At 54.5% G+C, this 14,386-nt stretch overlaps 2 protein-coding genes across 5 annotated transcripts; one reads left to right on the forward strand and one right to left on the reverse strand.

The window, feature by feature from the left end:
* Positions 1-6,496: 6,496 nt before the first annotated feature.
* On the reverse strand, positions 6,497-11,835 carry zgc:110366 (uncharacterized protein LOC550476 homolog). Of its 4 annotated transcripts, none has more exons than XM_067253067.1 (8): positions 10,786-11,835; positions 9,872-10,120; positions 9,660-9,761; positions 9,493-9,584; positions 9,106-9,288; positions 8,467-8,526; positions 7,407-7,486; positions 6,497-7,327 (listed from the first exon to the last, which is right to left on the reverse strand). In XM_067253067.1, exons 1-8 carry the CDS (start codon positions 10,856-10,858, stop codon positions 7,306-7,308), a joined length of 861 nt encoding a protein of 286 aa, XP_067109168.1. In that variant the 5' UTR covers positions 10,859-11,835; the 3' UTR covers positions 6,497-7,305. The 4 variants fall into 4 exon arrangements, with proteins under 4 accessions (XP_067109168.1, XP_067109166.1, XP_067109169.1 ...); XM_067253065.1 differs by having other exon boundaries at positions 7,373-7,486; XM_067253068.1 differs by adding an exon at positions 7,949-8,067 and having other exon boundaries at positions 6,497-7,486.
* Positions 11,090-14,379, forward strand: extl2 (exostosin-like glycosyltransferase 2). Its single transcript, XM_067253063.1, has 6 exons — positions 11,090-11,154; positions 11,749-12,176; positions 12,361-12,431; positions 12,590-12,705; positions 12,803-13,144; positions 13,789-14,379. The coding sequence occupies exons 1-6, from the start codon at positions 11,150-11,152 to the stop codon at positions 13,853-13,855; spliced, it is 1,029 nt and encodes a 342-aa protein (XP_067109164.1). The 5' UTR covers positions 11,090-11,149; the 3' UTR covers positions 13,856-14,379.
* The last annotated feature ends 7 nt before the right edge of the window (positions 14,380-14,386 follow it).

A 14,386-nucleotide genomic window follows, 5' to 3' on the forward strand; every position in this document is an offset into this window, starting at 1 on the left:
CTGTGGCTAGCCCCGCCCCATTCCCCAGAAGCCTCTGGGGCCCACTGCCTGAAGCATACGTGATTTAGGTACACTCTCTATACATATGAGTATGTATTCATATATTAATATACTAAAGCACTGTGATCGTGCCTCCTAGTACTCTACTCACTTTGCATTTATATTAAATGATCTCTACTTAGAATCTGCTAAATGGTATTACTTTTGTTATTCTCCTTTTTTTATTATTTCTCTTCCTGCCCACTGGTTGCCAACACAGAACTTTATCCTTTCGCAGTTGAAGGAACTCTGTGCACATTAATGTGTTCACTTAATCTTTTTGTGTTAAAACAAAGAAATGTTCTTTTCAAGACGATATGCTTCCGACGACGAAGACAAATTTAATAATAATGATAAATTGATGATAAAGTTTTTGTTTTGGTTGTGTTTGTGTGTGTGCTAGGTTGTGTTGTAGGAACTGTACCTTTGGCTGTGTTTGTGTCGTACGAGGTGAGCTGGGCTGAGAGGGAACTGCTGGTGGGGTCATGTTTTTAAGAGTCAGGATTGGCCTTATGTCTCCTAGGAGCTACCCCGTTACACCACCACCCCTCTGCCCCTGCCCCATCACCCCCTGCCCCCCCCCCCCCCCCATAACTCCCTGCCCCATCACCCCTCTGTCCCTGCCCCATCACCCCTCTGTCCCTGCCCCATCACCCCCTGCCCCCCCATCACCCCTTGCCCCCCCATCACCCCTTGCCCCCCCATCACCCCTCTGTCCCTGCCCCATCACCCCTCTGTCCCTGCCCCATCACCCCTTGCCCCCCCATCACCCCCTGCCTAACTCGCAACCCACTCCTCATGGTGGTAGTTACCAAGCTATGCTAACCTGTCCTAGCTACCTTATTGGTCCCAGCTATGCTAAATTGTCTTAGCTATGCTAACCTTTTCTAGCTAGCTAATATGGTGTAGCTACGCTAACTTGGCCAAGCTGGCTAATCTGTCCTAGCTACATTAACATGGCCCCCAGGTTGATGTCTCGGAACAGGAAGTCTTGAGTGGCGTCTCCAGCCTCTCCTTGTGTTGTCATGGTGTCTCCAAGGAGACGAGGTGGCGTGTACCAAGGGGGCATCTCTGAAGCTCCTCCCTTCTTCTCCTCTCCTCCCTTCTCCCTCCCTCCCGATCCAGCCAATTGCCTCTCTCCCTTCCCTCTCCCTCCCAATCCATGCAGCCAATCACCTCTCTCCCTTCCCAGAAACATGAAACTGTTAGTTTGGCCCCTCTTTATTTGGATTCCGCTGAACACACGAATGGCTTTTTATATGATGATATTCCCGTGTAAGATATCTCTTAAATTAAGGTACAGGTTTGATTTCAGCAAGAAAAAGAAAACGTTTTTTATATGTATATTATTATACTCCATTAAGGAATGTATAGACTTATCTTCCTACAATGTGGATGTAGCCATTACTACGCCATTCTATGACTTTGTAAGAGAATTCACTGTGTGAAAATTGGTTTGCATTTTTGTATAATACAATCTGCTTGTTTTTGTTTAATACGAGAGAAAGCGGTCAAACGGGACGTTTGAAAAGGATTTAAAAAAAGATGTACCTGTGAAATTTGAGGAAATAAAATGTAACTTATGTACAACAGTGATTCTGGTCTGATAGGGATGGATTAAATGATATTGCTAACTCTGCCACTGTGCTGTCCTGGCTGGTCTCTCTTACACACACACACACACACACACACACACACACTCTGGGAGGTGCTGATGGACAACTCTCTGTTCTAACAGGCATACCAGGAGATCCATGTCCAAAACCAGTTATTTCGCACACCCTCTCCCACACGCACTCCCACACACTCACACACCCTCTCTCTCTCCCTTACACACACTCCCTCACACCCTCTCTCTCCCTGGCACCCTGCTTCAGTGAGCCTCTCTCTCCCTGGCACCCTGCTTCAGTGAGCCTCTCTCTCCCTGGCACCCTGCTTCAGTGAGCCTCTCTCTCTCCCTGGCACCCTGCTTCAGTGAGCCTCTCTCTCCCTGGCACCCTGCTTCAGTGAGCCTCTCTCTCTCCCTGGCACCCTGCTTCAGTGAGCCTCTCTCTCCCTGGCACCCTGCTTCAGTGAGCCTCTCTCTCTCCCTGGCACCCTGCTTCAGTGAGCCTCTCTCTCTCCCTGGCACCCTGCTTCAGTGAGCCTCTCTCTCCCTGGCACCCTGCTTCAGTGAGCCTCTCTCTCCCTGGCACCCTGCTTCAGTGAGCCTCTCTCTCTCCCTGGCACCCTGCTTCAGTGAGCCTCTCTCTCTCCCTGGCACCCTGCTTCAGTGAGCCTCTCTCTCCCTGGCACCCTGCTTCAGTGAGCCTCTCTCTCCCTGGCACCCTGCTTCAGTGAGCCTCTCTCTCTCCCTGGCACCCTGCTTCAGTGAGCCTCTCTCTCTCCCTGGCACCCTGCTTCAGTGAGCCTCTCTCTCTCCCTGGCACCCTGCTTCAGTGAGCCTCTCTCTCCCTGGCACCCTGCTTCAGTGAGCCTCTCTCTCTCCCTGGCACCCTGCTTCAGTGAGCCTCTCTCTCTCCCTGGCACCCTGCTTCAGAGTGAGCCTCTCTCTCCCTGGCACCCTGCTTCAGTGAGCCTCTCTCTCCCTGGCACCCTGCTTCAGTGAGCCTCTCTCTCTCCCTGGCACCCTGCTTCAGTGAGCCTCTCTCTCTCCCTGGCACCCTGCTTCAGTGAGCCTCTCTCTCTCCCTGGCACCCTGCTTCAGTGAGCCTCTCTCCCTGGCACCCTGCTTCAGAGTGAGCCTCTCTCTCCCTGGCACCCTGCTTCAGTGAGCCTCTCTCTCTCCCTGGCACCCTGCTTCAGTGAGCCTCTCTCTCCCTGGCACCCTGCTTCAGTGAGCCTCTCTCTCTCCCTGGCACCCTGCTTCAGAGTGAGCCTCTCTCTCCCTGGCACCCTGCTTCAGTGAGCCTCTCTCTCCCTGGCACCCTGCTTCAGTGAGCCTCTCTCTCCCTGGCACCCTGCTTCAGTGAGCCTCTCTCCCTCCCTGGCACCCTGCTTCAGTGAGCCTCTCTCTCTCCCTGGCACCCTGCTTCAGTGAGCCTCTCTCTCTCCCTGGCACCCTGCTTCAGTGAGCCTCTCTCTCCCTGGCACCCTGCTTCAGTGAGCCTCTCTCTCTCCCTGGCACCCTGCTTCAGTGAGCCTCTCTCTCCCTGGCACCCTGCTTCAGTGAGCCTCTCTCTCTCCCTGGCACCCTGCTTCAGTGAGCCTCTCTCTCTCCCTGGCACCCTGCTTCAGTGAGCCTCTCTCTCCCTGGCACCCTGCTTCAGTGAGCCTCTCTCTCCCTGGCACCCTGCTTCAGTGAGCCTCTCTCCCTGGCACCCTGCTTCAGTGAGCCTCTCTCTCCCTGGCACCCTGCTTCAGTGAGCCTCTCTCTCCCTGGCACCCTGCTTCAGTGAGCCTCTCTCTCCCTGGCACCCTGCTTCAGTGAGCCTCTCTCTCCCTGGCACCCTGCTTCAGTGAGCCTCTCTCTCCCTGGCACCCTGCTTCAGTGAGCCTCTCTCTCCCTGGCACCCTGCTTCAGTGAGCCTCTCTCTCCCTGGCACCCTGCTTCAGTGAGCCTCTCTCTCTCCCTGGCACCCTGCTTCAGTGAGCCTCTCTCTCCCTGGCACCCTGCTTCAGTGAGCCTCTCTCTCCCTGGCACCCTGCTTCAGTGAGCCTCTCTCTCTCCCTGGCACCCTGCTTCAGTGAGCCTCTCTCTCCCTGGCACCCTGCTTCAGTGAGCCTCTCTCTCCCTGGCACCCTGCTTCAGTGAGCCTCTCTCTCTCCCTGGCACCCTGCTTCAGTGAGCCTCTCTCTCTCCCTGGCACCCTGCTTCAGTGAGCCTCTCTCTCTCCCTGGCACCCTGCTTCAGTGAGCCTCTCTCTCCCTGGCACCCTGCTTCAGTGAGCCTCTCTCTCCCTGGCACCCTGCTTCAGTGAGCCTCTCTCTCCCTGGCACCCTGCTTCAGTGAGCCTCTCTCTCTCCCTGGCACCCTGCTTCAGTGAGCCTCTCTCTCTCCCTGGCACCCTGCTTCAGTGAGCCTCTCTCTCTCCCTGGCACCCTGCTTCAGTGAGCCTCTCTCTCCCTGGCACCCTGCGTCAGTGAGCCTCTCTCCCTGGCACCCTGCTTCAGTGAGCCTCTCTCTCCCTGGCACCCTGCTTCAGTGAGCCTCTCTCTCTCCCTGGCACCCTGCTTCAGTGAGCCTCTCTCTCTCCCTGGCACCCTGCTTCAGTGAGCCTCTCTCTCCCTGGCACCCTGCTTCAGTGAGCCTCTCTCTCCCTGGCACCCTGCTTCAGTGAGCCTCTCTCTCTCCCTGGCACCCTGCTTCAGAGTGAGCCTCTCTCTCCCTGGCACCCTGCTTCAGTGAGCCTCTCTCTCCCTGGCACCCTGCTTCAGTGAGCCTCTCTCTCTCCCTGGCACCCTGCTTCAGTGAGCCTCTCTCTCTCCCTGGCACCCTGCTTCAGTGAGCCTCTCTCTCTCCCTGGCACCCTGCTTCAGTGAGCCTCTCTCCCTGGCACCCTGCTTCAGTGAGCCTCTCTCTCTCCCTGGCACCCTGCTTCAGTGAGCCTCTCTCTCCCTGGCACCCTGCTTCAGTGAGCCTCTCTCTCTCCCTGGCACCCTGCTTCAGTGAGCCTCTCTCTCTCCCTGGCACCCTGCTTCAGTGAGCCTCTCTCTCCCTGGCACCCTGCTTCAGTGAGCCTCTCTCTCCCTGGCACCCTGCTTCAGTGAGCCTCTCTCCCTGGCACCCTGCTTCAGTGAGCCTCTCTCTCCCTGGCACCCTGCTTCAGTGAGCCTCTCTCTCCCTGGCACCCTGCGTCAGTGAGCCTCTCTCTCCCTGGCACCCTGCTTCAGAGTGAGCCTCTCTCTCCCTGGCACCCTGCTTCAGTGAGCCTCTCTCTCTCCCTGGCACCCTGCTTCAGTGAGCCTCTCTCTCTCCCTGGCACCCTGCTTCAGTGAGCCTCTCTCTCTCCCTGGCACCCTGCTTCAGTGAGCCTCTCTCTCCCTGGCACCCTGCTTCAGTGAGCCTCTCTCTCCCTGGCACCCTGCTTCAGAGTGAGCCTCTCTCTCCCTGGCACCCTGCTTCAGTGAGCCTCTCTCTCTCCCTGGCACCCTGCTTCAGTGAGCCTCTCTCTCTCCCTGGCACCCTGCTTCAGTGAGCCTCTCTCTCCCTGGCACCCTGCTTCAGTGAGCCTCTCTCTCTCCCTGGCACCCTGCTTCAGTGAGCCTCTCTCTCTCCCTGGCACCCTGCTTCAGTGAGCCTCTCTCTCTCCCTGGCACCCTGCTTCAGTGAGCCTCTCTCTCCCTGGCACCCTGCTTCAGTGAGCCTCTCTCTCCCTGGCACCCTGCTTCAGAGTGAGCCTCTCTCCCTGGCACCCTGCTTCAGTGAGCCTCTCTCTCTCCCTGGCACCCTGCTTCAGTGAGCCTCTCTCTCTCCCTGGCACCCTGCTTCAGTGAGCCTCTCTCTCTCCCTGGCACCCTGCTTCAGTGAGCCTCTCTCTCCCTGGCACCCTGCTTCAGTGAGCCTCTCTCTCTCCCTGGCACCCTGCTTCAGTGAGCCTCTCTCTCTCCCTGGCACCCTGCTTCAGAGTGAGCCTCTCTCTCCCTGGCACCCTGCTTCAGTGAGCCTCTCTCTCTCCCTGGCACCCTGCTTCAGTGAGCCTCTCTCTCTCCCTGGCACCCTGCTTCAGTGAGCCTCTCTCTCTCCCTGGCACCCTGCTTCAGAGTGAGCCTCTCTCTCCCTGGCACCCTGCTTCAGTGAGCCTCTCTCTCTCCCTGGCACCCTGCTTCAGAGTGAGCCTCTCTCTCCCTGGCACCCTGCTTCAGTGAGCCTCTCTCTCTCCCTGGCACCCTGCTTCAGTGAGCCTCTCTCTCTCCCTGGCACCCTGCTTCAGTGAGCCTCTCTCTCCCTGGCACCCTGCTTCAGTGAGCCTCTCTCTCTCCCTGGCACCCTGCTTCAGAGTGAGCCTCTCTCTCCCTGGCACCCTGCTTCAGTGAGCCTCTCTCTCTCCCTGGCACCCTGCTTCAGTGAGCCTCTCTCTCTCCCTGGCACCCTGCTTCAGTGAGCCTCTCTCTCCCTGGCACCCTGCTTCAGTGAGCCTCTCTCTCTCCCTGGCACCCTGCTTCAGTGAGCCTCTCTCTCCCTGGCACCCTGCTTCAGTGAGCCTCTCTCTCCCTGGCACCCTGCTTCAGTGAGCCTCTCTCTCCCTGGCACCCTGCTTCAGTGAGCCTCTCTCTCCCTGGCACCCTGCTTCAGTGAGCCTCTCTCTCCCTGGCACCCTGCTTCAGTGAGCCTCTCTCTCCCTGGCACCCTGCTTCAGTGAGCCTCTCTCTCCCTGGCACCCTGCTTCAGTGAGCCTCTCTCTCTCCCTGGCACCCTGCTTCAGTGAGCCTCTCTCTCCCTGGCACCCTGCTTCAGTGAGCCCAGGACTGTTGCTGTGACTCAGCACCTGGTGTTGATGAACAACATACACACACACTCTGATAAACGTTTATTCAGCTGAAGTCAAACGTAAACATAACACTTGTTAACTGTTGTAACTAAGGTAGCTTATGTAGTGCTACAGGTCCAATATTACTATGGTTACCACCACCCTCTTCATATTTACATTTACATTTAGTCATTTAGCAGACGCTTTTATCCAGAGCGACTTACAGTAAGTGAAGGGACATTCCCCCGAGGCAAGTAGGGTGAAGTGCCTTGCCCAAGGACACAACGTCAGTTGGCATGACCGGGAATCGAACTGGCAACCTTCGGATTACTAGCCCGATTCCCTCACCGCTCAACCACCTGACTCCCTCATATAGGTTTATTGGCTCTTTATACTTTGACATTAACATGTCATTTCCTGTAGTTTTAGTCATGGTAACTAAGGATGGTGTAGTGATTTAGGAGGCTGGTTATTTTGAGGCACTTGGGTGAAGATAGCAGCAACACTTCTAACTCATGTCTTGTATGACACAACTCCTACACAGTTCACTCAATGTGTGTGTGAGATAGGGCTGGGCAGTGTGGCCTAAAATGTATATCATGGTATAATTCTGAAGCACGGATGGTAACGGTATATATCACAATATATTCGTTTACTTAAAATTTCATAACAGTGCAATCGGTGCAGACTCAGCCTCGAAAATAAATCTCCAAATTGTCACGTAGACTAAGAGATAAAGACGATAAAGTGGGAAAACGAGCCTCTGCTCCATCTGTGCAATACTGATTATGAGGATATGGACGATTGGTTGATGTTTGCATAAATTGATTGCGATATTTGCGGTAATTTTATGTGTTCATCCGCTCCAGAGGGGGTAGGTGTGTGTGTGTGTGTTCATCCTCTCTAGAGGGGTGGGTAGGTGTGTGTGTGTGTGTTCATCCTCTCCAGAGGGGGTAGGTGAGCTGGATCAGTTTCCTGTCACAGTGCAGTGTTCTCATGGTGTCCACATCTTCCTCAGACAGACTCCAGTCCAGAACCTGCAGACACACACACAGGTACGTGAACACCTCACCTGCAGACAGAAAGACAGACAGGCAGCTCTACAGATATCTCAGGAGTGTACAAGCAGGAAGAGGAGGGAGGGCACATTCTGTGAATCAGGTGTTAATGATTCAGGTAGTGAAAGTGTTCTCACTGTAGCGTGTTGCTACTGCCTCCCCTGCCCCTCAATGCTCTCCTCTGCTCCAGAACACATTTTCAAAACTGCCGTTTTTCTCCATCCATACATGAGCTTTTCTCTACTTTTGAGTCCTTGGGACCAATCAGCGCAGATTTTTGAAAACCCCTGAATGACAGCAGCCTATCGGTATGTAGCACATGTATAGCCCGCCCCCAGTGGACAGTTACAACATGCAGCAGTGAGAACATGGAGCTGATGTTGATCAGACAGTCAGGGTTAAGACAGACAGTCAGGGTTAAGACAGACAGTCATGCTAGACCTGTATTACTGCACAAGCTAGTGTCACTGCACACGCGTGGGGTCCCAGCTGACGTGTCTCCCATCATGCATCAGGCCCAGCTCTGCCATGTCCTGCCCCTCCAGAGAGAACCCAAACACCTGGGGGAGGGGGGGGAGACAGGGTCATGATGGTGGGAGGGGGGGGGAGACAGGGTCATGATGGGGGAGGGGGGGGGGGGACAGGGTCATGACGGTGGGAGGGGGGGGGAGACAGGGTCATGATGGGGGAGGGGGGGGGAGACAGGGTCATGATGGTGGGAGGGGGGGGAGACAGGGTCATGATGGGGGAGGGGTGGGGGGACAGGGTCATGACGGTGGGAGGGGGGGGGAGACAGGGTCATGATGGGGGAGGGGGGGGGGGACAGGGTCATGATGGGGGAGGGGGGGGGGGGAGACAGGGTCATGATGGGGGAGGGGGGGGGGAGACAGGGTCATGATGGTGGGAGGGGGGGGGGAGACAGGGGGACAGGCAACATGCTTTCCTGCTGCTCCTCTTACCTGACTGTTCTCCAGAACCCTCTCCTTCTTGGTGGACTTGGGGATGGTGACCACACCACCCTAGAGAGGGGGAGAGGGAGGGAATGAGAGAGAGGGGGGGAGGGAGAGAGAGAGATAAAAAGAGAGGGGGAGAGAGAGGGAGGGAGGGAGGGAGTGAGTGAGAGCAGTGATCCACCATGGCTGTCTGATCGGTACCCTGTACATACAGGACCAATGGTGGAGCATCTAACTGCAGAACAGGAGGAGGACCAGGGTTCTCTAACCCTGAGGAGGACCAGGGTTCTCTACACCTGAGGAGGGTTCTCTAACCCTGAGGAGGACCAGGGTTCTCTACACCTGAGGAGGGTTCTCTAACCCTGAGGAGGACCAGGGTTCTCTAACCCTGAGGAGGACCAGGGTTCTCTAACCCTGAGGAGGGTTCTCTAACCCTGAGGAGGACCAGGGTTCTCTAACCCTGAGGAGGGTTCTCTAACCCTGAGGAGGACCAGGGTTCTCTAACCCTGAGGAGGGTTCTCTAACCCTGAGGAGGACCAGGGTTCTCTAACCCTGAGGAGGACCAGGGTTCTCTAACCCTGAGGAGGACCAGGGTTCTCTAACCCTGAGGAGGACCAGGGTTCTCTAACCCTGAGGAGGAGGTACCTGAATGCTCCAGCGGATGCAGATCTGCGCGGGGGTGCGCTGATGCTGGTGCGCCAGGCGCAGGATGGTGGGGTGGCTGAGGGCCTGGCCCTTGGCGAGGGGGCAGTAGCCCTCGAACACCACACCCTCACGCCTGCAGAACGCCACCAGTTCCTCTGGCTGATGGAACGGATGGTACTCTACCTACAGCCCAGCAGGGAGGGAGGGGAGAGGGGGAGGGGAGAGAAGAGGAGTTGGGTGTTAAGAGTTTGGATGGATGGCGGTGTACAGACTCACCTACTCTAGACAAGGACATAGGTTGAAGTTTGATGTTGGATAAATGGCCATAACAGTGTTAATACAGCTCTACCTGGCTGAGGTGTCTTATCACCACGGTTACGGCCATACCTGGTTGACGTGGGGCATGATGCTGCAGTCCTCCTTCAGCTCCTGCAGGTGGCGCTCCAGGAAGTTACTGACTCCTATAGCCCTGCACACCCCTGAGGGGAGACAGGAGATGGGGGGCTGGGGTCAGGGTGGGGGGTCAGGGTAAAGGTCAGGGGTCAGGGCCTCACCTTCAGCATACAGCTCCTCCAGGGCCCTCCAAGTCTCTGCCCTCGCCTCCCTGTTGCTCTGCCCCGGAGCCTGGCAGTCTGGCCAGTGCATTAGGTAGAGGTCTGGAGGGGGGAAGGGAGGTTAGTCAGGTAATCCTTGTACACCCCTGACCCTACCCAGGTACCCCAGCCCTGACCCCACCCAGGTACCCCAGCCTGACCCCTGACCCTACCCAGGTAGTCCAGCCTCAGGTGGGAGCAGGACTCGAGGCAGGCCTGCCTAGCGTTCCTGTATCCATAGTCTCCGGGCCACAGCTTAGTGGTGACCCACAGGTCTTCACGGGCAACCCCACACTCCGCCAGCGCCTGGCCCAGTTGGGCCTCGCAACCATAGCGACGAGCCGTGTCCACATGACGAACGCCACACTCCTGCAGAGCGTACAGCACTGCATCATGGGAGTAGCCTCCGTGATGAGACGTCCCTGGAGAGGAGGTGGAGGAGAGGAGGGAAAAAGAGGAGAGGAGGGAGAGGACGGGAGGGAGAAGAGAGGAAGAGGAGGTGGAGGAGAGGAGGAGGAAGCAGGAAAGCAGAAATGTTTCACCTCTGGAAACGGTTACAAAGATGCCCTGAGGGTCAGGGTGGAAAATGTTGTTTCAAATTGAAAAATAGGACATAGAGAAGCTAGTGTTACTGTTTTTGTTTGAGAGTTCATTCATCACAATGAGTCGGTAAACCATTTTTCCAAACCAGATTAATCATGCACAACCTCCGTTTAATTATTCACGATTCGTGTAATAACCTCACGGTTTTTGTAGCCTACTACAGCCTTAACCCTTGTGCTGCCTTCGGGTCACAATGACCCAAAACTCACAACGACCCATCATTGTGCTGCGACAACTTTACCCAATACAAAAACAAATAAAAAGCATTTTCTTTTAACCTTTGCGCTGTGGGGGGTGAGACAGCCCGACGGTTAAAAGAAAATGCTTCACTTTATTTTTGTATGAGGTAAAGTTGTCACAACCATAGACATGGTCACAACACGTGGGGGGGTCACAATAACCCGAAGATAACACAAGGGTTTCATATAGAACATTTAAGACTGCGTTTTAACTTTCGTTTGCTGTCTCACTGAGACATACTCACCTAGTCCCAGTATAGGAATCTCGAGGCCGTTAGAGAGAGAGACGGTTGGACAAGCACCTTGTGCACTTTCCATTCTTTAACAACTATATATTCTTTAATGTATCCGCCGTGATCTAGTCGCCATAAAGTCGCCTACATGATTTCCAGACTGTTTTCCAGGTAGTCACTATATGCCGTAAAACAAACACAATTTGCGACAAGAGTGGCTGTAAAGCAGTCGTCTGTCGTGGTTTACGGTAGTAGTTTTAATCGCAGCGATTTGCCTACAAATACTTTGTCAGTTGAGGCTGCGTAAATCCACAAAGCTTAAAGAGAGGGGAGAAGACGGAAGAGTTGCATTAAACGATGAAACTTTGAGCACAATATGAGGTGAGCTACTTTTCTGAAGTTATCATTACTTATGTACAGAATTTTCTAAACTTGTTCGTGATGTGAAATCTTCCAAAAGTTAGATGGTGTGTACAATAGTAGAACTAATGTCGCATGCGCCAAGGGTTTACAAAGTAGTTTTTCTCAAACCGTGTGTTATTGTTGCACTGTGCCTGGTAACTGAGATGTTACTTTACACAGTGCCTGGTAAAAACAGACCAAACCTTGCCTCGGACCACAAAAACACTGCTAGAACCATGTACAGTACCAGTCAAAAGTTTGGACACATTTTCCCATTCATGGAAACTTTTGATACTGTACGTCGATGTTCTGCTGTACTGTACATGCACCATGTGCACGTGCATCAGCAGACTGACATGCAGATCAGGAGTGTTCAGCCCTGGTCCTCGGGACCCCCAGCCCTGCATGTTCTAGATGTTTCCCTGCTCCAACACACCTGGTTCTAATGAATGGGTTGTTATCAAGCTCTGTGGAAACCGGGTAACAACCCCTTTGTTTGAATCAAGTGTTCGAGCAGAGAAACGTCAAACATACAGGACAGAGGATTGAACCCTCCTGATGTTGTTGTTGTAGTCGTATCGTCCCGCGTGGCCTCCGGGGTCTGAGGCGGTGGTGTCTCCTGGTCCCCCTCCTGCTGCTGCTGGTCGGGGCGGCCCTGACCGCCCTCCTGCCCCCCGCCAACCACCAGGAGCCCGGCCTGGTGGGAGCTCTGCTCCGCAGGGCCCCTGCCGGCACCGCCAGCCCTCCAGGACCCAGCTCCGGCTTCACCGCCGTCATCCAGACCTTCAACCGCACCGACCTGCTGCTGCGCCTGCTGAACCACTACCAGGGCGTGCCTGGGCTGCGGAGGGTGGTGGTGGTGTGGAACAACGTGGGCCAGCGCTGCCCGCGGGCGCTGTGGGAGCAGCTGGGCCCGCACCCTGTCCCTGTGCTCTTCAAGGAGCAGAGCGCCAACCTGATGCGCAACCGACTGCAGCCGTTTGCTGAAATAGACACAGATGGTGTGTGGTTTAATATGAATCTGCTGCTCTCTCTCTGTGTCTCTCTCTCTATCTCTCTGTCTCTCTCTATCTCTCTGTGTGTCTCTCTCTCTATCTCTCTCTCTGTCTCTCTCTATCTCTCTGTGTCTCTCTCTCTCTGTGTCTCTCTCTGTGTGTTAGTGTGATTAAGTGTTGCTCCCCCCAGCGGTCCTGATGCTGGATGATGACACCCTGGTGAGTCTGCCAGACATCAGCTTTGCCTTCTCAGTCTGGAAGGTAAGGGGACACACACACATGGAGAAAGATAGACAACATACCTGGACTTGTACACACACACACACACACACACACACACACACATACTCACTCCTGGAAACTGGATGAAGGCTGAGGCTAGTCTCCCCCCAGTCTTCACCTGCCCCCCTCCCTCTCAGAGGTTCCCTGATCAGATTGTGGGCTTCGTTCCTCGGAAACACGTTACCACGGCGTCCGGGATCTATAGCTACGGCAGCTTTGAGCTCCAGGACCCGGAGATAGGAGGAGGAGACAGGTACACACCATACACACACCAATATACACACACCCATATACACACATAGACACACCTGTCCTAACTCTGTGTTAACTCCCTTCCCTCCCCCCTCCAGGTATTCCATGGTTCTGATTGGTGCAGCCTTCTTCCATGGTCGCTACTTGCGTCTGTTCCCCCAGCAGCCTGCTGCAGTGCTGTCCCTGGTGGACGACACGCAGAACTGCGACGACATCGCCGTCAACTTCCTGGTGGCCCTGCACCTGGCGGGGGGCGGGGCTGGGGGCGTTGCCGGGGGCGCCAGGCCCTCGGGGGTGCTGGTGAAGCCGGTGGACGTGAGGAACCTGGAGAAGGAGGCCAGCAGCGGCTACCTGGGGATGTGGCACCGGCCTGAACACCTGCTGCAGAGGTCCTTCTGTCTCAACAGACTGGCTCAGATCTACGGCACCATGCCCCTCCGGTAGCTGCCTGTCTGCCCGCTTTCCTGTCTGCCTGTCTGCCTGCCTGCTCACATGTCTGCCTGCCTGTCTGTTTGCCCGCCTGCCTGTCTGTCTGCCCGCCTGCCTGTCTGTCTGTCTGTTTGCCTGTCTGTCTGCCTGTCTGCTTGCCCACCTATCTGCCTGCCTGTTTAAAAAGACTTTGGTCAAAGTTGAAGTGCTGACTAGACTTTTTCACAAGTTAAAGTAAAGAAGTAAAAAGAAGCCATTACTACTATATGTTTTAGTGTCACGCTGGTAAAGGGTAACTGGACCAGGACCTTATCATATTTATGCAAAAATACCAGAATACAAGAAATTATATTGATCATGCCACCAAATACAGATTAAAACTAAAGTAACGAGCCTGGTTTGAAAATGTAAGAAGTAGAAAGTACAGATATTTGTGTAAAGAATTTAAGGAGTGAAAGTAAAACGTTGTACAGTGAAGTACTGATACCAGAAAAATCTACTCAAGTACAGTAATTAAGTATTTGTACTTCTTTACTTCCCATTTCTGCTATATATAAAATTTACTGTGTATCTAATTTTATATACTATATATGCTGTTGATACTGTGTGTTAATATATACTCTCTGTCTTGTCTACTTGACCCTGCTCTTCCCAGGTACTCCAACATGATGCTGGTCCAGTTTGGCTTTCCCAGCTACGCCAACCACCAGAGCAGAGCCTGATGCACACACACACACACTCAGAGGCTGCAGGGTAGACACCAGCCAGTCCACCAACAGCTGGAGGTTCTGGTCCTCTGGACGGCCCAGTGCAACGAAACCAATACACCCACCGTCAGGGCTCACCTGTCATTTTAATCAAATACACCTCAGATGTCCTCCACACAGCTCTGCTGAACTTGTGATTGGCTGGTGTCTAAGTTCCCCCATCAGCAGCGTTCATAGGGCTGTGAGCTGTGCTAACTGAGATGCTGAACGGGTCACGTGACGCGGCTATACGGTAGTGTGATGACAGTGGGACCACTTCCTGTTCTCACACTGAGCCGTTGTCAAGACAGACTGGGACTTCCTGCTCCTCGTTACCACTCATCGCAGGGAGGCAAACATCGCCCCCTAGTGGTAGAAGGAGGGTGTGACAGACTGTCCTGATCACAGATCTAGCTGGTGTGTTTCCACGACAACCTGTTATACAGAACTGGATTTGCCTTCTCTGATTCCTGCAACTCAAATAAATAAATATGATGGTTGCTTCAA

This window comes from Osmerus mordax, chromosome 16 (genome assembly GCF_038355195.1).
Source record: "Osmerus mordax isolate fOsmMor3 chromosome 16, fOsmMor3.pri, whole genome shotgun sequence".
In the NCBI taxonomy this organism is placed as follows: Eukaryota; Metazoa; Chordata; class Actinopteri; order Osmeriformes; family Osmeridae; genus Osmerus; species Osmerus mordax.

Coding starts and splice junctions, on each gene's coding strand:
- zgc:110366 (XM_067253067.1), bottom strand. CDS start 10,858: ATGGAAAGTGCACAAGGTGCTTGTCCAACCGTCTCTCTCTCTAACGGC. Junction 9,289..9,492: donor TCATGCCCCACGTCAACCAG/GTATGGCCGTAA, acceptor GCTGGGCTGTAG/GTAGAGTACCATCCGTTCCA. Junction 7,328..7,406: donor AGGAAACTGATCCAGCTCAC/CTACCCCCTCTG, acceptor ACACACACACAC/CTACCCCCTCTGGAGCGGAT.
- extl2 (XM_067253063.1), top strand. Junction 12,432..12,589: donor TTGCCTTCTCAGTCTGGAAG/GTAAGGGGACAC, acceptor CCTCCCTCTCAG/AGGTTCCCTGATCAGATTGT. Junction 12,706..12,802: donor GAGATAGGAGGAGGAGACAG/GTACACACCATA, acceptor TCCCCCCTCCAG/GTATTCCATGGTTCTGATTG.